The 27379-nt window shown below is 43.0% G+C and overlaps 1 protein-coding gene across 1 annotated transcript; it reads right to left on the reverse strand.

Moving 5' to 3' along the window:
- Positions 1-26976, reverse strand: ptpn12 (protein tyrosine phosphatase non-receptor type 12). Its single transcript, XM_088988741.1, is given in 19 exon segments — positions 1-1422; positions 3971-4058; positions 5085-5138; positions 6504-6575; positions 7769-8457; positions 8459-8658; positions 8898-9087; positions 13237-13322; positions 14080-14178; positions 14621-14698; positions 15594-15660; positions 16600-16742; positions 16812-16871; positions 16998-17066; positions 19426-19464; positions 19593-19688; positions 19766-19842; positions 19912-20020; positions 26395-26976. Coding segments are annotated over 19 exon segments (2331 nt in total). The 5' UTR covers positions 26500-26976; the 3' UTR covers positions 1-1412.
- Positions 26977-27379: the final 403 nt, after the last annotated feature.

Consider the following 27379-nt stretch of genomic DNA (forward strand, 5'->3'; position numbering starts at 1 on the left):
AGCAAGCACAGCGCGACAAAAAAAAGGAGTCATCGTTTTGTAATGTTCGTTTTACTGATTGATTTCTGCAACTTACAAACATTGTGTGTGTCATTGTGGTTTTTAGGAGGGGGAACAAGGTGAGTTAAAACGGATGAGGGGTGCAGGAGTGAAGAAACAAAACGAGCTTCAGCAGCAATTATCAAAGTAACTAAGATGATAGGTGGGTGAGGAGGGGGGAGGCTGTCTCGAAAAGGCACAGGTAGGCTCGTTCTGAAATCGAGGACTGTGTGCATGCTGTTTGGCGGCTAAATGTAAAGCCCCCCCCCCCCACAAAAAAAAGATAAATAAAACACAGCGGCGATGAATGAGATGTAAGCGAGACAAATTGCGTGGACCTAGCTGATGGGAATTAGGTAACGTAAAATAGACGTCGCGATCGAATGAAGCGGCAAAAACGTGCGTATACAAAAATAACATTTAAAACCATTTACAAAAAAAATGTCAACATTATTATTACAATCTCATTCAGAGTCCATTTATGGCTACTGTATTAATTCAAAGGGCAAACAGGCTACTTTTCTGCTAGCCAATTAAAATCATAATTTTTTTAAGCATATCATTAAAAAAAACACACACACACAACCCTGAAATATCCAAAAATTAAAATTGGCCAGCAAAAATATAATTTACACTTTTTGTGTAGGGTTGCACGGACTTTCTTACATCTTCTGTTTAAACGGAAAGATAAATCTGAAATAAAATAGAGCTCGACTGACATTTACAGTTTTTGATCTTTATAAAAAATAATAATAATTAAAAATAATAATAATAAAAACATAGATACTGTCCTGGAAGTGGAGAGTAAACAACCCGCGGTCATTGTGGTGGGTCAGATTTTTGAGATCCTTTGGACGTTCTGGTGCAAGCGGTTAAGAGCAAAAAAAAAAAAAATGAATATCAACGCATGTTTCGAAAGGGACGTTCCAAAAAAGCGGATGAGGACTCGGGTTAAAAACAGGTCATGGTAGAACTCGAGTGGTTAAGTACTGCAGCTAACAGGTTCCCACGCAAAACCACAAAAGACGGGGAGACGCAAGATCTGAGAAAAAGCCTTCAATTTGGTCAAAGACAAAATGTCTCCATCTCAGACAGAAGATGGCGGTCCCCCATAGGCTCTGCTGTCGAGAATATTTGGGCTTCAAACTAACCAGGGGGGGATAAACAGACGGATCCCACGTCAGCATCTTGAAACATCCACCTTCAGCAAGCTAATGAGGACGACGACGCTCGGACGTATTAAACTCAGTTTCGGATCACCCCCCGGGGTGTGAGGTCTTGGTCCATCTCGGGGAGGGAGGACATTGTCGTGGACAGAGCGCTAACGTCTTGTCCACTCCAGGGGGTGATGGTGCGAGGCCTGGGATGTGGCGTTATCGAACCCTGGAGATGGATGGTAATAAAATAGAGGAAGGTGCTAAGGAGTACAGTGATACCTCGGTTTACGGACCCCTTGGCTTGCGAACTTTTCGGTTTACGGACGTTAAATTTATGAAAATTTTACCTTGGTATACAAACTATTTTTCGGGATACACACGGAGCGCCACAATGAGTGATGTGTCGTTCGCGAACGAGCCCGTTCGTCGAACAAGAAAATGGCAGTCCACTTGTTTTTGTCCTCTATTCCCCGCCCCCAGTCATCGGTTAAAGCCACGTGATTGGTCAAGAACGCAGCAGTGAGGGGAGGTGGTTTAAACATTAAAGAGAAAGGCATATGACAGTGAGAGAGTGAGGAAATTGATAGAAAACAGTGAAATTTGTACTTGTATCAACTTTGAAAGTTCAAAGGCAGAGTGTAGACTGCAAGATCAAAATTCTCATCAATCAGGCTCCACAAATAGCCCGCACAAGCCATTAGTACACTTGATGCAAAAAGCTATAAACCCAGCTAAACAGAACACAATTGATGAGGAACAAGGTAAAATTAGCGCAGAGAAAGCACCTACAAGGGATCATTCCTAAAGATGGTGAAAGAAGAAGGTTACGTTCCTCATCAAGTGTTTAAGGCTGATGAAACCGGCCACTCCATCCCGGTTTTGTGCATCCTCCTCTCTCACACCAGCTACCTTCATATCCTCTTTGACCACATCCATAAACCTCCTCTTCGGTCTTCCTCTCAGTCTCCTGCCTGGCAGTTCAAGGCTCAGCATTCTTCTCCCGATATAGTCACTCTCTCTCCTCTGGACATGTCCAAACCATCTCAGTCTGGCCTCTCTGACTTTCTCTCCTAAGCCTCTAATATGAGTTGTCCCTCTAATGTACTCATTCCTGATCCTATCCAACTTGGTCACTCCCAAAGAAAACCTCAACATCTTCGGCTCTGCGACCTCCAGCTCTGCTTCTTGTCTTTTCTTCAGTGGCACTGTCTCCAGTCCAAACATCATGGCTGGTCTCATCACTGTTTTATACACTTTTCCTTTCATCCTAGATGAAAGCCTTCTATCACACATCACACCTGACATTTTTCTCCAGCCGCTCCAGCCTGCCTGGACACACTTCTTCACCTCTTTTCCACACTCTCCATTGCTCTGGACAGTTAACACCAAGTACTTAAAATACTCCACCTTCTTTATCTCTTCTCCCTGTAGCATCACTCTTGCACTTGGATCCCTCTCATTCATACACATATATTCCGTCTTGCTGCGACTGATCTTCATTCCTCTCCTTTCCAGGGCATATCTCCACATCTCTAGTTTCTCCGCCACCTGTTCCCTGTTCTCGATACAGATCACAATGTCATCTGCAAACATCATGGTCCAAGGAGATTCTTGGCTAACATCGTCTGTCAGCCTGTCCATCACCATAGAAAACAAGAAGGGGCTCAGAGCTGACCCCTGGTGGAGTCCCACCTTCACCTTGAATTCCTCAGTCACACGGACAGCACACCTCACAACTGTCCTATAGTCATGATACATGTCTTGCACCGCTCTGACATACTTTTCTGTCACTCCAGACTTCCTCATGCAATACCACAGCTCTTGTCTGGGCACCCTGTCATACACTTTTTCCAGATCTGCAAAGACACAATGCAATTCCTTCTGACCTTAAAGCAAACACTGCATCTGTCGTACTCTTTTTTGACATGAAGCCATACTGCTGCACACAAATGTTCACTTCTGCTCTTAGTCTAGCTTCAACTACTCTTTCCCAGAGTTTCATTGTATGGCTCATCAACTTTATTCCTCTGTAGTTAGTACAACTCTGCACATCTCCCTTGTTCTTAAAAATGGGCACGAGTACACTTCGTCTCCATTCTTCAGGCATCTGTTCACCATCTAAGATCCTGTTGAATAACCCGGTCAGGAACACCACCACCACCTTTCCAAGACGCTTCCATACCTCGATTGGTAAATCATCAGGCCCGAGTGCCTTTCCCCCCTTCATCCTCTTCAGCGCCCTCCTCACTTCATCGTTGCTAATGCATGCTACGTCTTGGTCCGCAACAGTCACGTCTTCTACTCTTCGTTCCTTCTCATTTTCCTCATTCATCAATTCTTCAAAGTACTCTTTCCATCTTGCCATCACACTACTGGCACCTGTTAATACATTGCCATCTCTATCCTTAATCACCCGAACCTGCTGCAGGTCCTTACCATCCTTGTCTCTCTGTCTCGCCAGCCTGTAAAGATCAGTCTCACCTTCCTTGCTGTCCAGCCGAGCATACAAGTTAAGTACAAGTTTTATGGGGACTTGAGAACTGATTATTCTCATTTTAATGGTTTCCAATGGAAAATGAATTTTTGGCATACACACTTTTCGCCTTATACACTCTGTCTGGGAACCAATTAAGTTCGTAAGCCAAGGTATCATTGTACTGCCAAATTTCTAAGTTAGCGTAAATGCTTGCATGGATACTCGATACCGGTATCTGTTCTATCGATTGACCGAAATGAAGCACTGCCTTTGCGATTTCTCCAAAATTCCGACTTACCCACTCAGGTCTGCTTTGATGTTGGCCGCTGCGGTGCCAGGAGACGGACTATCAGCTGGAGAGGACATTTTCACGCACTCGGACAAATCTGCCCAATCAGAAACACACACATAGCAAATTTATTTTGTGTTCGTGTGACGGATATTTGCAATTATTTGCTCTGAATTAAATTTTTTGCACCCATTGGACTCCTATTTTTGTAGCGTTGTGCTGAATTAAATCTAACGTATTTGACTGTAAAGTGACCCCATTGGACTCCTAATCATTTATGAACTCCAGTATGATTATTTTATGAATGCTAAGAGCCCTTAGATCAAGGGCGTCAAAGTCATTTTTTTGCTGCGGGCCAATTGTAATTATATTATGAATTTGAGGAATCCTTTAGAATTGTTAATCCCCTTTACATATTACATATAGAGCGCACAAAAAAAAAATGACTAACTAGTTTTAAAATTCAAAGTAAAAAATAATGACTGTTATTGTGGTTTCATCCAAGAATGTCAAATTTTGGTTCAGACTTTAGAGAGCATCATGGCACTTAACATGCTTCATTTGCTTTCGCGGGCCGAATAAAATGATGTGGCGGGCCTTGACTTTGACACATCTGCCTTTGTCATATTGTCTCATTGGAAAAAAAAGTTAATTCCTAAGTTATATGAGCGGAGTTATATGAGTTAGAAATGGGGGCAGCTGTACAAAATACACTATACATATTGATTTATATAGCTCTTGAACGACACTTGTAGCTGGAACAAAGCGCTAACATGGAAAAAAGGGGAAATGATGCCCCCTTGTGGAAGGGAAAAAACATGGCCAGAAGTGTGGACAGCGCTTTATCGGCACCCAAGCAAGAAAAAAACACAACTAATTCGGAAATGGCGCTCTATGTCATATGTTCAATTCCCGAATAAATTTGTGAATGGCAGTGAATAAGTAAATGTTTCACCGTTAGATGGATGACTGAAGAGCATTTCTGGGATTTATTAACTGAAAGTCAACAGCGTTTTAATCCTCTTACAGGAATGTGTACAAAGTGAGCCGGCGAGGCAAAAAAATTGGCAGTGACGCAATGCTCGCGGGACGAGACAAGCACATTGCAAGTCGGCGCCCTCACCTTTGTGTGAACCGTGGCCTTCGCCCGAGGCGGGCGTCCCGACATCCAGGGGGTCTGTTGGAGAGAATACAGATTGTTGAGAAGTTCTTAATCGGAATGGTGCTTTCCCTCACATTTAAATATTGTGATCTTGTGGGAATAAATTCATTCACATTGACACACTAGCCGCTATTCAGTGTCAAGAGCGCCATCTGTTGTACAACTGAGATCGTAGAAAAATCCTACTGGACCCTACGCACCCTGCCCACCACCTTTTCCAGCGACTCCCCTCAGGCAGGCGCATCGATTAGATTCGCCTTTACCAGTGTCCCCCATACTTATTTGTCATGTCTTTTTTATGATGATACTAGTGCAGTGTGTCTTACCGGAGACAAATTCCTTCTGTGTTCTACATACATAGCCAATAAAGATGATTCTGGTTATATAAATCTTAAAGGACAACAACACATTTTTTTGTTTCCTAACTGACATGAGAAAAACTTTTATACCATCTAAAATACCCAAAACATGCAGGCTGATATTTTTAGTCAAATGCAAAACACCAATAAAAATGAGTGAAGTGTCCCAAAACTACTTGAAAATGACCTCGGAGATGGCGAGTAACAATGGCTTCAGATTCGGAGAAGATGCTTTCTTGTTACTCATCCAGTTATGAATATGATTCAAATAGTTCTGAAGAGGAAAGCATAAATGTTTGCAATCGATTAAAGAAGTCCTTCCGTATCAATTCGAGACGTCAGGACTCCAATGTAGCGTCGCGGAAAATGCACAAGATGGCGCCCAAGCTCCGTTGGAAATGGGCTGATTTGTCTCCTGGGAATTTGTGTCAACTAGTATCAAATAGTAGTCTTGGTGCAACACACAACGATTCACCATCACGTTGTTTATGTGTTTTCCTTCTAATTTGCCATCAACACGAAGATTTCAGACCGATGTACCCAAAATGCATTGTGTGTCGCTTTCTCGGTCAGGGGCGTTCCTGACATGACGTCACGTCAGGCATTGTCACCAACACGAAAACAAGACTTCCTGAATATTCAGCGCGAGTCATAAAACGTAAAATATAGCTATATGCGGTGGAATCTTTGTAAAAAGCGGGCAGTAGAAGTAATTTGAAGTGATTTTACAAATTATGGACACAACTTGTCCGTTTGTGTCGGTTGTCCTTTAAACATACTTATATAAGCCTTCAACATACATTCCATAAAAAAATATACCACTGAAGCAAGTTACGAACAAAAAAAGCCCAACCGTCCCGAAAACCGCTATTGGGGAAGGCACGGCGCTCACAACTGAGATGAATGCGATTGTGAAGGAACTTGACCGAACCCTGACCTCAACCCCGGCAAATTATAAAATCAATCAAGATTGAGAAGTTCCTGCGATCATCCGGGAGGCCTCTTGGGAGGCAAAACGCACCTGTGGCCAGTATGAAGGACTCGGGGGTCCTCTCTGGGAGAGGGGGAGGGGAGTCGTCACTGTCCCAGCTGTCTGGGTTAAAAGGGTCAAAGGTCAAATAAGAACATTATAGAACTAGGGGAAAAAAATTAATGCAATAAAGTCAATCCGATTGAGAAGCGATCAGTGGAGAAAACAAGCAGCCACCAGCCAGTCGGTGCTTCACAAGCGCAGAGATGAGCAGAGCGCCGCCCCATTCCAAAAGCGCATCCTTATTAGCAACCCGCCGTGACCCATGATGGAAACAACCCTTTGGAAAAGCCAAGCAAAAAAAATACATAAAAAAATAACACTCCAGGGACCACTTTGGAAAATGTCACGCATATAAATCTGAATTTGATAGCATCAAGTATGAGAACGACTTGAGCAGAGAACATGATGTCCAAGATGTTAGAAGGTCACCCGAGTGTTTTGACAACACCCCCCCGCCCCCTCACCAAGCGCATCCGATGAAAGACCGGTTGACATGGTGCACTCGTCTGCGTATTTCGAAAGTTCTGTGGCAACAAAAAACACAAAAGCTTCACCCGCAGAAAAAAATATCCTGTGACTGTAAAGTGTCCCTGAGAGTTTTGAAAGGCGCTTATAAATGAAATGCATTATTATTATTATTATTATTATTATTATTATTATTATTATTATAGTTTTTTTTCGTGCTTAGGTGCCAATAAAGCGCTGGCCATGGCCTCTGGCAAGGTTTTTTATTTCTTTTCCACAAGGGGGCAGCATGTCCCTTTTTTCCATGTTAGCACTTCTTTCCAGCTTCAGCTGTTGCTGAAGCATTATATAAACCTATATTAATGTATTGGATTGTATTTTGGAAAGCCACACTCATTTCAAGCTCATATAACTCCAGGCCCATATAATTTAGGAATTAACTAATTTTCCTAATAAAAGAAGAGAGTCTAAGGTTTCTAACACTGTACTGATTGTTTGTCATCCTAAAACTCAATATTCTGCGGGGCCTGGAATTTGAGTGACAATGACAAAAACCCTGGCACTGAAGCGGACACACTTTTGCACGTCTAGTAGTGAATGAGTTAATTCCTGTATTTTCTAGTGTATAAGGCACACTCAAAACCTTATTTTTTTATCAAAAGATGACCCTGCGCCTTGGTGTTTGCCGCCACAAAGGTACCCTGGCGCAACCTTACCAATATATTTTTAAAATTTAAAAAAATACATAAAAAGTGGTTTTCAATGGAAGCAAAAGATGATTGGCGTACTTGTTGTGGCCCTAGCGGGCGAGGAGGAACTCTGCCCCGCTATGGACATGGGGGACACCTTCCGCATCAGCTGGTGATCTCCAAAATGAAGGGACGTGACCGTCGCCGTGGAAACGCTGGTGCGATAACACTCCCGGCTGGCCGACATCTCGCCGTCGCCCTCTTCGTCCGAGTTGTCCGAGTGCAGTGGGTTGGTGAAGCTCAACGCTGTCCGAACCGGAGTGGATGAGGACGAGGAGGAGGAGGAGGAGGACGAGAGGTGCGAAGAGGAGGACGAAGACGGGGCCACGCGATCCGATGAGGTGTTTTTGGGGAAAGGCGTTTCGGGGCTGCCCTTCAGTTCCGCTCTGACCCCGCCGTCACTCTTCACCGGGAGGTGGTTGGGTCTCGCCAGGACGCCGCCGCCGCCGCCGCCGCCGTCCCCGTCCCCCTGGCTGTCACCGCATCCGCCCTCCGTGCCGGAATCCTCGGACAGCGAGGAGCTGGATGTGAGCAGGGACTGCCCGGAGCGGACTTTGAAGGCGTGGCATCTCTGCAGAGCGCTCCCGCTATTGGCCGAGCCGCCGCCCGCCGCTCCCACCGAGAGGGGCGGGTCAAAGCTACGAGGTCCTTCCTGCAAAGGCACCTTTTTAATCTCAATGCTGAGCTTCCTCTCGATGCGTGGGACCGCGCAGCCATCGGCCGCGGGGGGGGGAGGACGGGGTCGGGCTTTGACCCGATTCGGACTTTGCTGTCGCCGCGGAGAGTTTGTTGTTGTAGTTTTCGTTGAGATCAAGATTGGATATTTGCTGCTTTTGACAGAGCGCGTTTTGGTCTTTGGGTTCTGACGGAGCTGTATGGGTTTTGGGACTTGCCTCGGATGGGTTCTTCTCCTTCTCCGCGCTTTCATTCTGGAAAGAAAAAAGCAGAGTTGTGACGTGTGAATGATGCGAAGAGGCGAGTTGTTTGGCTATCGAGCTAGCTAGGTAGCCTGAAGGGAAAAGCCGAAAGGAAAAGAAACAAAGCGGAGTTGAACTGAACGTCACGGTGGGTCCCTCAAAAAACTGAAAATAAATCGCAGGCGACCCCAACAAGGAAAAAAAAAAACATGTTGTTTGTTTGTGTGTGTGGGGGGAAGGGGGTCATTCACCCGAGAGACATTCTGCTGAGCGGTGGCCAGGACCTGGATAACCGGTTTGGGGTGGTAGCGGTCGTTGTCCTGGCGGACGTTGGTGACGGTGGGGAAAGCCGACGGCGGCGACGGGGTCAGTATGGGGGGCACGGGGTGAGGCTCTGGGGGTTGCAGTATCTCCTCTTTGACGTCACCTTCCGCCTGCGTACTGAGGAGAAATAAAAAGCATGAAATGAGATTTGGTGTGCTAGCTGTCGGGCTATCTCGCAATCTGACTAGCTAGCTGGCTATCTCGCAATCTGACTAGCTTGCTGGCTATCTCGCTATCTGACTAGCTAGATGGCTATCTCTCCTCAGAAGGGAGATCAAGGTTGCATGCAATCTTAATTGACTGTCCCGTTTCCAACACTCTTCATGACTACACTAGTTTTGTTTCTTTTGTGAGCTCGATAGCTAGCGAACTCCATAGCTAGCCAGCCTGATAGCCAGATAGTATCTAGCTACCTCGATAGCCAGATAGATAGCCAAATAGCTAACTTGCTCGATAGCTAGCTTGATAGATAGATAGCCAGATAGCCAGAAAGCCAGATACCAAGATCGCCCGATAGTTAGCCAGATAGCCAGAAAGTCAGAGATCAAGATAGCTCAATAGAGAGCCAGGTAGCCAGATAGCTAGATAGTCAGATAGCTAGTCAAATAGCTAGATAGTCAGATAGCTAGATAGCCCTATAGCTAGATAGCACAATAGATAGCCAGAAAGCCAGATAGCTAGCCCGATAGCCAGATAGAGAGCCAGATAGTCAGATAGCAGATAGTCAGATAGCTAGATAGCCCTATAGCTAGATAGCCCAATAGATAGCCAGATAGCCACAAAGCCCAATAGCTAGGTAGCCAGACAGCGAGATAGCTAGATTGATAAATAAATAGGAATTTCCTCCCCCAAACAAAGTGAATATTGACCTCCTCGCCTGAGCATGTAAAACACAAATTACACAGTAACACAAATAATTCCCACCACCGGAGTGATTTTTTTCCATGGGGATAGCCAGATAGATAGTCAGATAGCTAGATAGCCCTGTAGCTAGATAGCACAATAGATAGCCAGAAAGCCAGATAGCTAGCCCGATAGCCATATAGAGAGCCAGATAGTCAGATAGCTAGATAGTCAGATAGGTAGATAGCCCTATAGCTAGATAGCCCAATAGATAGCCAGATAGCCACAAAGCCCAATAGCTAGTTAGCCAGACAGCGAGATAGCTAGATAAATAAATAGGAATTTCCTCCCCCAAACAAAGTGAATATTGACCTCCACGCCTGAGCATGTAAAACATAAATTACACAGTAACACAAATGATTCCCACCACCGGAGTGAATTCTTTCCATGGGGATATGAATTATTAAAATGCAAGAGTTTATCCAAGACCTTCGTCCTTCTAAGATAAGATGAAACTTTTATGATCCGCTAAGGGGCTAACGGGAAGGAACACAAACAAGACGGGGCAAAAACAAACCAACAAAAAAAAAAAAGTCTCGGAGCGTAAAACGGAAGTCAGCAGCAGATTAAAGGATTTCGTTTTTCAGCTTTGTATGCAAATGAGAGCTTATACAGACGTATGCAAATGAGAGTTTCGATTCAATTAACAAAAGCAAGTCGGCGCTTGGAGAGACGCCACGCTAAAACATACATAGGATTTGACTTTTTGGGGTGTGACTGAGCATGCGTTGACTCACTCCCGGTAACCTTGACGTTTAAGCGTCATGACAGGCAGTGTGTGCGGTGCGGTCAGATTGACAACCACACCGATAAAAATAGTGACTCGGATGGTTTTAGGAGGCTTACGACATGTGCCCGAGAGCGAGGGTTTAGGAAGCGGAGGCATGAATTTGTGGGAAATTAGATATACGTTGCCAAATATGATGAGCGTTTCCCAATTTAGCGGCGCTTGTACAGACGCTTCCCAACTTACGAACGTGATATGTTCCAAGAGGTCGTTCGTAAGGTGAATTTGTTCGTAAATTGTTTCAGTGTTATATTTTGTATGTAACGTATGTTTAATGTTTATATAAGTATGTTTAAAGGACAACCGACGTCACTTTTTTGTTTTTTAACTGACATCAGAAAAACGTTTTATAGCATCTAAAATACCCAAAAAAGTATTATATTTTTAGTCAAAGGCAAAACACAGATAAAAATGACTAAAGTGTCCAAAATCTGCAAATAAATTGAGCTGTGAATTGGGCATTTTCAGAAAGTCCCGTCCGTCCCCAGTTCGTGACGTCACGCCAAGACGTCTTGCATTACTGCAGAATCAAAATAAATGGCTTCAGAATCGGATAATATGCTTTCTTGTTACACATCCAGTTATGAATATGATTCAAAAAGTTCTGAAGAGGAAAGCATACGTTTATTCTGTGCCATTTTGAGGTAACATTGGGGGGGAAATCTCTCACCCAAAAAAAGAGGCGTTTCCACAGGCTGATAATTCCTTATATGGCAATACGACATATGTTAATACAAAAATGTTCGTATGGACCGTTGTTCATAACTTGAATGTGCCTAAGTGGGGAAGTGTCTGTATTTTGTATGGAATGTATGTTTAAGGCTTATACAGTGATACCTCGGTTCTCGACCATAATTCGTTCCAGGACCCTGTTCGAAAAGCGATTTTTTTCGAACACCAAAACCATCTCTTCGCTCCTGTCACTTGCGAGTTGACAGCGGGGGGGGGGCTGCCTCTCCCGGCCGTTCTCTCCTATACGGTTCGCGATCACCTCGCCAATGCCGGATGATTTACTCAACTCGCCACCGTACCTGGACTCTTCCTTCTGGTCCGAGGTATTTTCCCTGCGTCCCATAAATTTATGTCATTTTCCGGGATTGCGTCATTTTGCACCCTTGTGTGCCATTTGCTTTTTGGCATAGCAAGCGTGTCGGATCATCCCCTGCCTTCTTACTCGCTGTGTTTTCTTTTATTTGTGAATAAACATCCTGCTTGGTTAGTACGTGTCTGTTTTGGGATCCCAAACATTCCACTACGTTCCGACGAGTCAGCTGCCGTCACTCTCGCTCGGAACGTGACAGCTACGGATGACTCGGCTACAGGATGTTCTTTTCTCTTAAAATATCTATCCAATGACACTTGCTCTCACTCCCACGGTCACATCACTAGATTTCACAGCCTCCTTATTCTTTAATATCGTACTGATCGTAGATTTCGCCATGCTGTATTCCCTCGCCAGATCAGACACTCGCACACCTCCTTCATATTTTGCGATTATTTCTTTCTTAAATGCAATAGTTGTACGCACTACATTTCTTTTGTCACTTTAAGCAGCACTTACTTTCTTTGGAGGCATGATTAGGGGCTAAAACTCTTCGTACACCTATATTAAACGCTAGAGCAAAACGCAGCACGTCCGCAAGCGACAACAGTTGGTCACGGAGAGAGCGATCCACCCCACCCTCGTGTAAGCACTCACGAGTCGTATTGGCGTTCAAACAACGATTGGTGTTCGAACGTCGAAGCAAGAATATCTCGAATATTTTGTTCGAACTCCGATTTGTTCGAACTGTGAGGCGTTCGAGAACCGAGGTACCACTGTATAAGTATGTTTAATATTAATATAAGTATGTTTAAGGCTTGTATAAGTAACCTGTATTACAGTAAAGTCTCGTTATATCGATATCGGATATATCGATAGTCCCGGTTATATCGATACTATTTCTATGCACGCACGGAGAAAATTACATGCAAACAGGGTCAGATATATCGATAGTCCCGGTTATATCGATATTTTTTCGGACTCCCTTGAATATCGATATAACGAGACTTTACTGTAGTTTGTACTGAAAAATAAACATTGAATAAAATATATGCTCTATAAAGATACGTAAACAACAGGAAATAATACTACATACTGTATGTCACTACAAAAATCTACTGTTGTTCGTAACTGAAATGTTTGTAAGTAGGGGAGCGTCTGTATGTGTGTTTTTGGTCGCAGTGGCCACCCCAAAGTGGTTTGTACTCGCAGCGGCCACCCCAAAGTACTTTGAAAAACGTTTGCTCAATGTCGCTAGCTATCTATTAGCTGCATAGCTGAATAACCAGCTATTAGCTACCTATTCGCTAGTTAGCTTTCTATCTTTTTGAGTTATTCCGGGTAGAGTGAACGCTGGCGCGTGTGGCTGCTGCTCCTCACCCACAAAATAACTTATTTTGTGACTGTAAAGTGACCTTGAGAGTTTTGAAAGGCGCTTATAAATGAAATGTATTATTATTGTTATTATTATGCTAAATGCTTAGCATATGTCACCGTCAAGAAGGCACTGAAGAGGACACAATGAGAACAGTACCTGCGTATACGAGGCGGTTTAGGGGGAGGCGTGTCCCATCGTTCGTCATCGGACTGGTTGCTCGCTTTGTCCGGACTGCTTTGATCCTGTGGGAAAATACGTCGCACATTATTCAGAAGTTATTGAGAGACAATGACGGTACGCGACGGACGATGGTGATAATCTTCGGAATAAAAGCCAAAGGTGTATGTTGCGCAGACTAAAAAAAAACCACAGTGCACCTTTGTGGGCGTTCGGGCCATTTAACAATGGCTGAGTCGATGTGACTCAGCCGCTGATGGCGTGAGTCAGTCAGGCTCCCATTGATCACGTTTTGAGAACCAGTTCGACACCGAGATAATTGCACCGTTGTGTCTGCGAAGACTTGAAACGCCCAAACAACTAAGAGTAAAACTACTTTGAAAATAATAGCCGGGAGAATTTCCTTCAATGTTGTTTCCTCGTGATGACTCTGAAATGAACGAACGTCTACTGAAAAACTGCCCAGACAGATAAACATCTATTCTCGGGTCTAAATGCATTTTATGGAACGGGGAATGTCACAGCGAGCGGGAAGTCTTTCCACGAGTGCGGCTTTTGATTTCATCAGGACAGTCTCTCTATCTCTCTCTATCTCTCTCTCTCTGGATGAATTAGCTAACCTTAGAAAATACTCCCCGGTCGGCACTAAGTAGCCAGGAAGCGAGCCCGACGCTCCATTTGGAACAACATGAAAAGCGCAGGGACTTTTAAACGTTTGGGGATGACGAAATGTTGACGTTTTTCAATATCCCGTTGCATCCATTGTGTTACTCAGCAATATTCTTATTTTTGTGCATGTGTGTATGTGTGTGTGTGTCATACCATGACATCATGTATCTGCACATTCGTGGGGCTCTCCAGTAGCTGCAGTTGCTTCTGGAAGAGCTGCGCGATGGCTCTGTGGACTAACTCGTACTGCTCCTGGAAAAGGGGGGAGGGAGACAGATGATGAGGAAGACAGGAGGGGGAAGAACAGTCAAATAATAAAAAGAAAAAAAAAGGAAGTTGCTAATAAAATGATGGAAACAGGCGAAAACGATATCGAAACTGAAATATTTTGGCACTCAAAAGCGCCTTTTTTAAGGCAATGAAACACATAGCCTGAAAAGTACCGGGAGATGAACGCTAACCTCATTACTTCCCCCAGTGAGGCAGGAAGCATGTGCGGGGGCTTTTTTTTTTCTCTCTCCTCTTTAAATTTCATTACAGGCTTCCTGGAAACCGCTTCGATTCGTGTTTAACATAATATTTAGATTCAGGCGAGAAGGTAGGAACACAAACAGACAGAGAATATTAAATCAAAAACTTGGCTCGATGAAAGAAAAAAAAGGGAAAAAACATTTGATGAGATTGTGAACAAAACCTTAGTCTGAACAGCTGAGTGTCTTTGCGTCCTCATTTCTTGGATTAACCGGAACACGTTGAAATCTTCTGGAATTTTCTTTAAGGGCAAAAAAAAAGGTCATTTAGACATCAAATCAGAATAAGAAAGCCTTTAAAGGACAACCGACACCATTTTTTGTTTCCTAACTGACATCAGAAAAACATTTTATAGCATCTAAAATACCCAAAACACGCAGGCTGACACTTTTTGTCAAATGCAAAACCAATAAAAATGAGTTAAAGTGTCCCAAAACTACTTCAAAATGACCATGGAAATTGCGAGTTTCAGAAGGTCCCGCCCCCTTGTTCGTGACGTCACGCCAGGACGTCTTCGCCTTGCTCTACAATCAAAACAATGGCTTCAGATTTGGAGAAGATGCTTTCTTCTTACTCAGCCAGTTATGAATATGATTCGAATAGTTCTGAAGAGGAAAGCATAAATGTTTGTTCTTTCGGATCAATTCGAGCTGTCAGGACTCCAATGTAGCTCCAGAAAATGCACAAAATGGCGCCCAAGCTCCATTGGAAACGGGCTGATTTGTCTGCTGGGAGCCTAGTATCAAATAGTAGATTACACAACGAATCACCATCGCGTTACTTATGTGTTTTCCTTCTAATTTTGCCATCAACAGGAAGTTTTCAGACCAAACAAAGTACCCAAAATGCATTGTGTGTCGCTTTCTCGGTCAGGGGCGTTCCAGACGTGACGTCACGTCAGGCATCGTCATCAACTCGAGAACAAGACTTCCTGAGTATTCAGCGCGAGTCTTAAAATGTAAAATATAGCTATATGTCGTGGAATCTTTGTAAAATACGCTCAGTAGAAGTCATTTGAAGTGATTTTACAAATTATGGACACAACTTGTCCGTTTGTGTCGGTTGTCCTTTAATAGTCCCACAATGGGTAAATTTGCAAAGAAATTCCTTTGACGGGAACACAGATTTGAACCTACCCCAGCTTTGAGGAGATTCCACGTGTAGTCGATGGCGCAGATGGCGCCCGTCCTCCCGCAGCCGGCACTGCACAGACAATATGAAGCAAATAAGCTTTCGCACGGAAGCACAAGCTCCCCCTTCGCCCCAAATATTGGTTCTCATAACTTGATGCGAAAGGCATGCTCTACGGCTCCATTCCCATAGCCGCCGTCAGGTATCTAGCTATCTATTAGCTATTTATTAGCTAGCTAACTTTCTATCTATTTGAGTTATTCCGGGTTCAGTGAAGGCTGGCGCGTGTGGCTGCTGCTGCTCACCCACAGTAAAACTTATCCTGTGACTGTAAAGTGACCTCGAGAGTTTTGAAAGGTGCTGGTAAGTTTGTGCAGTGGTAGCTAAAGTACTCATACTGAATCAAAAGCAAACTATTGCTACTCATCTATTCATCTTGTTGACTTACTTCCCAACGTTGTTCTATTTGCTATCTATTAGCTATGTGGCTAGCCAGCTAGGTAGCTATGTGGCTGGGTACTTATTAGCTACATGGCTATCTAGCTAGTTAGCTAGCTGTCTAAGTGGCTATCTATTAGATAGCTAGCTAGCTTTCTATCTGAGTTACTTCCGGGTTCAGTGAACGTTGGTGCATGTGGCTGCCACTGCTCACCTGCAGAAAAACGATCCCGTGACTGCAAAGTGACCTTGACAGTTTTGAAAGGCGCTTATAAATGAAATGTATTATTATAAATGAAATGTATTATTATTATTATTATTGTAATATACGCGCACAAGTTTACAGAAAAAAACGGGGACTCCACAGAAGCTGATGACACATCATACCTGGCGCCGAGGGAACTATCATAAAAACTATCTCACGGCGTCACGCAGGAAGTGTCCTCGGGCTGCTCATTACGGCTTATTGCACACAGATGCGAGACGCTGCGCTTGGTTCTTTCGCCACGAGAGCGTCATCATGGGAAGCAAAATGCGCCTGAAAGGCAAAAGTGTGTACGCTGCTGTAACTACCTGCAATGCACACAAATAGGGACATCGTCGTTCTCTTGGTATTCTCTCATGAGACCGATCATGTCCAGGATAGAGTCAAACGACGAAGGGACGTCGTGATCGGGCCAGTTAACGTAATGGAACTGCGTTATTCGTCGGGTTTCCTGTGGGAACACACAACGAGGCTCAGGGATTGCCAGAAATGCGTTTGGGGGGTTTGTGAGCAGACCTACATTTTCGTGCTCCACCACCAGAGAGCGAATGGAGTAGTCCGTCCTGGCCTGCTCTGATTCCTGGAAGACGGACAGCGAGGAGTGTTCGCTTAAATCTCAGGCGACGCCATTGGAACAAAATGTGAGAAATGCTCTGCCACCATAGTCGGAAAGCGCAGCTGCGACGGTGCAGATTTAGCGACTTACACACGAGATTCGGAAAGGGCCGAAACTCACTGGCTCCCCGAACAGCGGGAAATACCGCTCACATTTTTTCTGAGGAGACAAGAGCGTGAGAGTCAACTTTCATTCAAGGAACAAAACAGAAAAAAATACAAAAACAAATAAATTGATATAGACAAATAAATACGTAGATAAAAATTGAGATAAACGACTGAATAAATAAATTAATGACGAAATACATACAAAAATTATGAATTAAAGAAATAAATACATACATAAATAGATAGACGAACAAATCAATAAATACATAGATAAAAAGTGAAGAGATAAATAAATGACTACATAAAAAAATGACTACATAAATAAATGACTAAATAAGCAAATGGCTAAATGAATAAATAGATGACTAAATAAATACAAAAATGACCAAATAAATGACTAATTAATAAATAAATTAATAGAAACAAAGTAAAGAGATAAATAAATAAATGACTAAATACATAAATACATGAGTAAATAAATACAAACATGACGACATAAATGAATACATACATAAATACATACATAAATACATGGAGAGACAAATTAAAAAATACATAGAAACAAAGTAGAGATAAAATACATTACTAAGTGACTAACTGAATAAATGAAAAAAATACATGACTGAATAAACAAATAACTCAATAAATAAACAAATGACTAAATAAATAAATAGATAGATAAATGACTAGAGAGACAGAGCAAGACAGAAAGACAGAGAAAAAGACAGCGAAAAGGGCATACACAGAGAGACATACACAGAGAAACAGACACAGAGAGACGGACAGCTAGCTACCTAGTTAGACAGACAGATAGCTAGATAGACAGCTAGCTAGATAAACTGTGTTGCTTTCAAAGTAGTTTTTTAAAACCTTGAAGAAGCAAATATAATTTTATTAGCTCAGGCTTTTATTAGCTTAGGGTTGCTTGGACATCGATGAGAAGGTTTCTTCAGCCGTCATCTGTACTTTTTGAAGGTGTCGGACGTTTCGCCTCCTATCCAAGAGGCTTCGTCAGCGAACTAAAGTCTGACTGGTCGTATCGGCCCTATTTATATATCCCTAATGTCCAGACATGGCGGCGGCGGACACAGCTATGATAGGTACCTACTCTCAGGTTGGGGGTAGCAGAGGACCACTCCCTGTGGCCCCACTGATTGTTCCTACATTCCTGACTAACGACTGGCCTATTTCCCCCACTCCCACCGGTATCACCTCATCAGCATTACGAAAATTGCCTAACCTGTGTTGCTTAAGCAGGCTATTGTATGAATGATCCAAATTGAACCTCACCCCGCCAGACCGGTTTAATGAAGGATTTTGTTGTTTTATGAGAATCGCTTCTATTACCCCCCTTTCAAACCATCTATGTTCTTAAGCTAAGATTTTAACCTCATTGTCGTCCAATGAGTGGTTGCTAGCTTTTAGGTGCAAATGTACTGCCGATTGAGGCCCACTCGTATGATCCCTGCGATGTTGATAAAGTCTTTTTTGGAGAATTTGTTGAGTCTCCCAAATGTACTGCTCTTTACAATTTTCATTATTACAATGTATGGAATAAATTACATTACTTTGTTTTTCATTTGGTAGCCTATCTTTTGGATGCACTAATTTTTGTCTTAACGTGTTTATCGGTTTGAAATAAGTAGGAATTTTGTGTTGCCAAAGGACTCTTTGTAATTTTTCAGAAACTCCTGCAATGTAAGGTACTGCTACTCCTCTCCTTTTTGTATCTTGAGAATTTTTGGTTTCATTCCCTATTCTTTCTTTCTGACATTTGTTGAATGACCACAGAGGGTACCCAGAGTTAGTGAGTGCTCTCCTGATATGTTTTGACTCCTGTTCTCTACCTTCTAGTTGGAATTAGTTTAGCCCTATGCTGGAGGGTTCTGATAACGCCTAGTTTGTGTTGTAAAGGGTGGTTAGAATCAAAAAGTATTGGTCAATGTGCGTAGCCTTCCTAAAGACTTCTGTTTTTAGCCCTCTGTCCTCTTTTATAATTACAGTAAAGTCTCGTTATATCGATATTCAAGGGAGTCCGAAAAAATATCGATATAACCGGGACTATCGATATATCCGACCCTGTTTGCATGTAATTTTCTCCGTGCGTGCATAGAAATAGTATCGATATAACCGGGACTATCGATATATCCGATATCGATATAACGAGACTTTACTGTACTTTACAATCCAAGAAGGCTAGTTGGTTCTCTTGAATGTCCTCACGAGTAAATTTAATGTTGATGAAGAAACCTTCTCATCGATGGACCACTCCTGTACGACTGAGAGCTTACACAGACGGTTGCTTGGACAGTTAAGCAGTCCACTGAGACATGATAGGATTTATAACGAAATAAAAACACTACTAATAATAATAAAAATAACGAAAAAATAAATATAGAGGTGGGGCTCACCCTTCCCATCTCAAACTCTCGGCAGGCCATCACAATAACCTGCAGAGACGCACACAAGGAAAGGATTAGAACGACGGAGTCGCTCGCACGCTTTCACATCGGCGACTCAAGATCGTTTTGGACAAATGTGAACAGATGAATCCGGTTTGCCCCCGCGGCGTACTTACGGCGACGTTGTACTCCCAGTTCATCCTCCAGAAGTCGATCACGGTGTTGGGGAGGGGGCCTTGAGTTGCGATGTAGGCCTCCGGGCCATCCATGCCCTTCGAGGGGAGCAATTATAAGAATGATCCATTCATCAGTTGCCGTATTTTATTTTATTTTTGTTCAATTGTCGTACCTTGATGAAATTAGCGTTGATGTAATCTGTATCCTGATTGGTTGTTTTTAACGTCAACTTCACCCGTGTGTGATCAACTATGAAAAAAAAGGAAGGAGACAGTCAAGAATAAGGGGGGGGGGCACACAGACTAGGCGAGGACTTACATGGCAGTATGTCCTTGTATCGGTTCTTCTTCACGTTTTCTTCTCGCTCGCCGATGTTAGTGGGGTAGATCTTTTCCGTGCGGTACTTTGTGGATAGTCGCCGCAGACGCTGTCAACGAATAACATGCGACACGTTGAAAAATTGCATGACAATTCTCAATTAAAGGACAACCGACGCCTCCAGAGAAGCTGTGTCCATAATTTGTAAAATCACTTCAAACAACTTCTACTGAGCATATTTTACAAGAGATTCCAATGGACATAGCTATATTTTACGTTTTAAGACTAGCGCTGAATATTCAGGAAGTCTTGTTTTTGAGTTGGTGATTATTCTTGATGTGACGTCACGTCAGGAACGCCCCTCACCGAGAAAGCGACACACAAGGCATTTTGGGTACTTTGTTTGGTCTGAAAACTTCATGTTGATGTCGAAACTAGAAGGAAAACACATACATAACGCAATGGTGAATTGTTGTGTTTTGCACCAAGACTACTATTTGATACTAGTTGACACAAAATCCCAGCAGACAAATAAGACCATTTCCAACAAAACTTGGGCGACATTGGTTGTCCTGATGGCTCAAATTGATACGCAAGTACTTCTTTAATCGATTGCAAACATTTATGCTTTCCTCTTCAGAACTATTTGAATCATATTCATAACTGGATGAGTAAGCATCTTCTCCGAATCTGAAGCCATTGTTTTGATTCTCGAGCAAGGCAAGACGTCCTGGCGTGATGTCACGAACAAGGGGGCGGGACCTTCTGAATCTTGCTATCTCCGAGGTCATTTTGAAGTAGTTTTCGGACACTTTAACCCATTTTTATTGGTGTTTTGCATTTGACTAAAAATATCAGCCTGCATGTTTTGGGTATTTTAGATGCTATAAAACGTTTTTCTGATGTCAGTTAGGAAACAAAAAAATGGTGTCGGTTGTCCTTTAAAGTGCTTTTGAAAGAGTTCTCAGAAAACTGAACATGGCCGCCTAGACTTGCATGCACCGTTTACATCCGGGGACGCTTTGAGCGTTTAAAAAATAAAATGAAATCATGGAAATCAGTCACACGGCAAATACAAATTTCACATCGCTGACCGAGTAGGCTACTGTCTGGAGATCCCACCCCCCATACCCCCCTTCCGCTTGTAATTACGCTTACTTCCTGTTACATAAAGCACACGTGCAACATGTGTAGTCGAACAAATAATAGAGGGCGCCTGCGGGGCGGACATGGCAAAAAGAAAGCAGAGGGAGTCGGTTACCGTTTGGACCTTCTGGTGAGCCGACTGAATGATGGAGGGAGGCGACGGTGCGGGGAGGGGGGGGGGGGGTAACAAGGGCATAAAAGATCTCCTTGGGAGATAAGGCGGCTGAAAGAGAAGATGCTCTTGGCTGCAAAGCTAATGGCTTTTTTTTTTGTTGATTCATTCAAGCATTCCTTTGACACACTTTGCTTTTGGACTGAATAGGTGAAGCTACGAGTCTAGGTTAAGAAGTGCCTGTTAAATGACAATAAAATGAGACAGGAACGAGGTTCCCTCCCAGCATCCAATCACGGGGGCAGCAAACCACAATAACGGAACATTTCCTGTGCATGCGCCATGACTACTTGACACGCAAACACACAGAGGCATGGGCGTTTCCTGCCTCCCCAGACCCCCATCAGGGTGAGTCACCGGCATTTACAGACACATTACTTAGGCCTTAAAATAACTTGCGGATGCCAGGGACGTTACTGGGCAGAGGGCAGCCGACGTGTGATGAAAACCACTTAAAAAAGGCCAATGGGGATGAAGAAGGGAGCTTTGATTGACCATTTCAAAGGTAATCGCTCCAGAATGCCACGGGAGATGTGTCAGAGATATGACAGTCAGACACCGTGGTCAGAGACTCGGAACCAGAAAGATTGTCCCGACTGCCGGCAGGAGACGCAGTCATCAATAAATTCTTATTATCCATCAAGATGCTACGACATTTCTCCACAGCAGTCATTGAATCAATCCAGTGTTCTTCCATTACGGTTTAGTCCACCCAAATGGACAAAGTAAGACGTCAACGGACAGTTAGGACGACAGAAAAAATAAATCATTGGCCACTCTCGATGACTTTCACAGTGCAAGAATCAAGACAAGGGCACGGTAAAATCCTACTGGACCCTTCGCACCCTGCCCACCACCTTTTCCAGCGACTCCCCTCAGGCAAGCGCTACTAATCCATTTTTGCACCAAATCCAGCAGACATTTAAACAGCTTAAACAGTACCCGTTGCCATGAACTCTCCAAACAGTAACCCAAATAATAATAATAATAATAATACATTTCATTTATAAGCACCTTTCAAAACTCTCAAGGTCACTTTACAGTCACAGGATAAGTTTTTCTTTGGGTGAGATGCGGCAGCCACATGCGCCAGCATTCACTCAACCCGGAAGTAACTCAAATAGATAGAAAGTGAGCTAGCTGGCTAAGTGATAGCTAATATATAGCTGGCTAGATAGCTTTTAAGCTAATTTGACACATTCGAACACACCCAAATCTAACTGTATAGTGCTTCTTTGCAATTTTGCACAACCTAGTGGAACAGCATCCCGTTATCATCACTGTAGCGCCAGCCCTGTACTCACTTGAACCGCTGTCTGCTTCATAATTTTCACATTGTCTCACAGTTCTTCCTCATAGGTATAATTTACCTTAAGAAATTGGATTAGATTACCTTTTATTAACATCTTTTTTACGATGATACTAGTACAGCATGTTCTACCGAAGACAAATTCCTTGTGTGTTCTACATACTTGGCCAACAAAGATGATTCTGATTCGTATACGGCCTATAAACAAAGCAAACCGGTCAGGGGAAGGAGACGTGGGCTAGCAAAGCTAATTGACTCAAGGTAAAGCAACTTGGAGATGCGGCAGAACTAACCCACTTTCGGTCTCCTGGCTGAATAAGCATCGCCGTGCCCGCCTGGCACACTGAATTATTCACACGCATACACACAAACGGATGCACACTTTGTCTTTCTTCGGTTCAGGTGCAAGTGATTAGAGGTGAAGGGGTGGCATGTGTTCTTCCTGTGTATGTAACGGGTGTAAGCGGTCATCTTTCATACATAAGAGGTCAGCAATGACAATGGGGAAAAAAAAAAAACAGAATTACACTAAAAGTCTCTCCGGTCAAGTCTGAAATCGAACATTTCTGCATGGGAGGTCAATTAGCGTAATTCCAAGTACAGTAAAGTCTCGTTATATCGATATTCAAGGGAGTCCGAAAAAATATCGATATAACCGGGACTATCGATATATCCAACCCTGTTTGCATGTAATTTTCTCAGTGCGTGCATAGAAATAGTATCGATATAACCAGGACTATCGATATATCCGATATCGATATAACGAGACTTTACTGTACTATCAAAGCTAATAATATGAGGCTAATCCTCCGACTGTGACAATTTTATCGCTTTTTCGCATCTTCGGGTTATTCCAACCGGCATTTGGAGCAATGACGGTAATGGGGTACTCCACGCATCTGCTTCAGGCTCCCTGTTCACATCATGAGTCACTCATGTTCTCGTAGGAATTTTAAAAAATATATCATTAACTCAATCTCTGCTAGACATGTGCAAAATATGTCCACTGCAGTGCCAGGGTTTTTGTCATTGTCACTCAAATTCCAGGACCCACAAAATATGGAGTTTTAGGACTACATCAACATTCAATGCAGCGTTAGAAACCTTAGACATCAGAAAAAAAAGAGTTAATTTCAAAATGATATGGGTCTGGAGTTATATGAGCTTGAAATGAGGCCAGCTGAGCAAAATACAATGCAATATAATAATAATCATGTTAATAATAATCTTCTTCTTCTCCTTTCGGCTTTTCCCTTCAAGGGGTCGCCACAGCAAATCAGTGTCCTCCATCTTTAGAGGTTTGATCCGCATGTTTGTTTTGGCCAAGCTGTTACGTCGGATGCCCTTCCTGACACAACCCTCTGTATTTATCCGGGCTTGGGACCAGCACAAGAAGACATATGTCCCTTTGTGGCTATAGAACAAGCAACATGTGTAATAATAATAATAATAATAATAATAATAATAATAATAATAATAATAATAATAATAATAAATTTAATTTATAAGCACCTTTCAGAACTCATGGTAAATTTACAGTCACAGGATACGTTTTTCTGTGGGTGAGCAGCGGCAGCCACATGTGCCAGCGTTCACTCAATCCGGAATAACTCAAATAGATAGAAAGCTAGCAAATAGATAGCTAGTAGCAAGCTAACTAGATAGCCAGCTAGATAGCTAATAGATAGAACATATATTGGTTTATATAGCGCTTTAACAACAGCTGAAGCTGGAACAAAGTGCTAACATGGAAAAAAAGGGAAATGCTGCGCCCTTGTGGATGAATAAAAACATTGCCAGAGGTCTGACCAGCGCTTTATCAGCACCCAGGCAAGAAAAAACATAAACCAAACTAATTTGGGAATGGCGCTCTACGTCATATTTTCAATTCCCGAATAAATTAGTGAATGGCAGTGGTCCATCGTGGAAAAGTTTTCTTCAGTACAGATGACGACTGAAGAAACATTTTTCTCCATATTCTCCATTTTTCTCCATATTTGCTGATAGTGCCAGAAGAAACTAAATTCTAGGTTGAAAAAACACCCTGCCTGAATAGTTCGGATTCTCCCACAGCATTTGGGTAAAGCATGTAATCTGTGACTCGTTGACCTACCAGTGCACTCTAATTAAGCGCATAAAACACATTCTATCTATAAGTAACAATAGACAGTTAAACCGGGGTGTTAAAGTCCAACTTTTCCGGCGCGAAGCAGCTCCTTCCCACACATGCTTGCTATGTCGGGAGCTAAGAAAAGGAGAAGCGGGTCTGAAAAACTGGTGCAACCTGCTAAAACGCTTGGTTGCATTGGGCAAGCGGCCTAACTAACCAAGTTTTCTCATCGGCAGGCGGTTCTCTGATGAATAATTAAAAAGGAACGGCGCACAAATGTGGCCAGATGAGAGCAAAGTCAGCCAGAGGCCTTGGATTCATGAATATTTACTATGAGAGCTTCGATTGAACCATTTTCTCATATTATGTACTGATATGGTCTGGGGGGTTGACTTGAACATCCCTACTTGCTAATAAGCAGTGACATAAATAAATATTAGAAACAGTACTTTCCCAATGTCTCTGTCTGGATGCCAACTTAACTGCGGGGAGGATTCCAAACAACACGAGTATGTTGATATTTTGCCTTTTTTGACAAAGTGTGCTGAAAAAGGCATTGAACCAGTTCATTTAAAAGGCAGGACATCATGTTATGAAATAGACCCATGAAAGAATGTTGCAAGCTGCAGCAAGCAAACAGCTTCCGTGAACTTCGCAGAAGGGTGTGTGATGTGAAAGCGGGTGCCCGATGCCTCTATCCCAATCAGAATTAAACAAACAAGCCATGCTTGACATAAAAAAAATGACGTGATATGAGCATTGGATGTTGAACACGTTGCCAGTAGCTACAAGCTAACCTGCAATTTGAACACGTGCAATCAGAAGAATTTCCGGTTTTCAAATGGGCCATTTTTGATGGGAATATTTCAGCTATTTCGGAAATTTTCGGCAGTTAAGCACACCCCAAAAAATGGCGGGCATCGGCAAAATTATTCATTACATTATTTACAAAAGAGACAAAGGGGAACTTGTGCGCTATGGTGACGATTAACAAATGTCTCCATTCTCAAATGACAGAACTCAAATGTCCACTCTGTATCTATCTTTACATGTGCCCGAAAAACATGACATGAATGCATTCTATTTTGTCAATGTTGACCTCCTTATCATGCAATTGCACTGAAAACTACATTGATGAAGTTCTTCATATTTGCAAAATGGCAAACATTTGGAGTTTAGAGGTTATCTTGTGATGTGACAGCATGGACAAACATCAGATAAAGAACTAAACGCATGACTTGAGCAAAGCACACGAGCTACTCCAGATGTTCGTATTGAGTAGTTACTCGGGGAACGACGATCAATGATTTTGAGTTATTATCGTTATTGGTGAATTTCTCTGGCGAATTAATAGAGTATATATCTATCGGTCATTGTGAACGGATGCTATCTTACAACAACAGGAAGTCACAACAGATCAGGGTAAACACGCCAAACTGTATAACAGCCTTTTAAAAGCAACAGAATAACGTCAATGTAGAAGATTGGCTTTCTTAGATGAACGAAAGTAAAGCCGGCGGGGGTGTTTGCGGGTCGTAGACAAAGCTAGGCCGACGAGTGAACCCTCCAGAGGGGAGGAAGAGAGCAGCGCTGCCGCCCCCTGACTCATGCGGGACAGAGCGGACCGGGACACGGGGAGGTGGAGCGATTCGAGCCGAGGAGGGAGAGGTTCGTTCAAAGCCACCTAGCTAGCTAACTAGCAAACCAGTCAGCTAGCTAACTGTCGATCATTTTTTGTTCACCCACCATAAAGTCGCTGCCGAAGTTGTCCTCTCCTCGGTCGTCGTCCCCCTCGGTCATGGCTTTCACGCCCTGAATAAACTTTCTCAGGATGCCGGCTTGGTCCATCATGCTTGTGGCCTGCTTTCTATTTAAAAAAACACCCTCCCTGAAGTACCGGGGCAAACGAAGCTCGGAAAAGCAACAATAACAACAACAAAAAAATAGACAAAAGGAAGCGGGGTGGAGGGGTGATAAATAAAAAAATAAATATGCTTCACGGATCCTCCCAAGGAGTCATTGTCGGTCCCCAAGCTTTCTGTTTTTGTTAATATTATAATTTATCGTCCCATCACATGTTTCGCCTTCCTTCTTCTTAGCTGTTTTCACAATGCTTGACAGTAGTCCGAGGAAAATGCAGCAGCAGCAACGAGGGGTGAGAGGGGGGGTTTCCGCCACAACGATTAAGTTTAGAACCGTAGCGTTACATAAACTATGCAAACTCGGTGGTTAATGAAATACAAAAGAAAGCAATTCGAGTTTAAAAAAGAAAGACCCGGTCCGGTAAATCTGTATACCCCTCCCTGTCTAGCTCGATTTCCACATTCACTGCTGTTGGAGAACATCCGGACATGGCTAGCCAACTGGAACGAGATCCCGCCCTTTCCTCGAGAATTCCGGTTGGTGATTGGCGAGCAACAGTAAATGTTGAAATCTCATTGGCGGGAAGAAATGTCAGATTATAGAAAGAAGCATTCTGATTGGATAGAACCGCAGGTTGCCTTTCAGACGCGGCTTGTCACGTCATCGTTTTAAAATGTTATATTTTTTTCTGAAGCGTAGAAGAAAACAGTAGAGCAATATTTTGATAAGGTTTTTTTTACTTTAGTCTTATTACATAAGTGAACAAAATCCACAGCGAAAGTATGATTTAGTAAAAAGACGCACACGTCAAAATGATCTATTTCAATTTTATGTTATTTACATAAACCGTTATCCTAACTGATGCCAC

Source organism: Hippocampus bargibanti, linkage group LG22 (genome assembly GCF_051943395.1).
Source record: "Hippocampus bargibanti isolate YZ-2025 linkage group LG22, ASM5194339v1, whole genome shotgun sequence".
NCBI lineage: Eukaryota > Metazoa > Chordata > Actinopteri > Syngnathiformes > Syngnathidae > Hippocampus > Hippocampus bargibanti.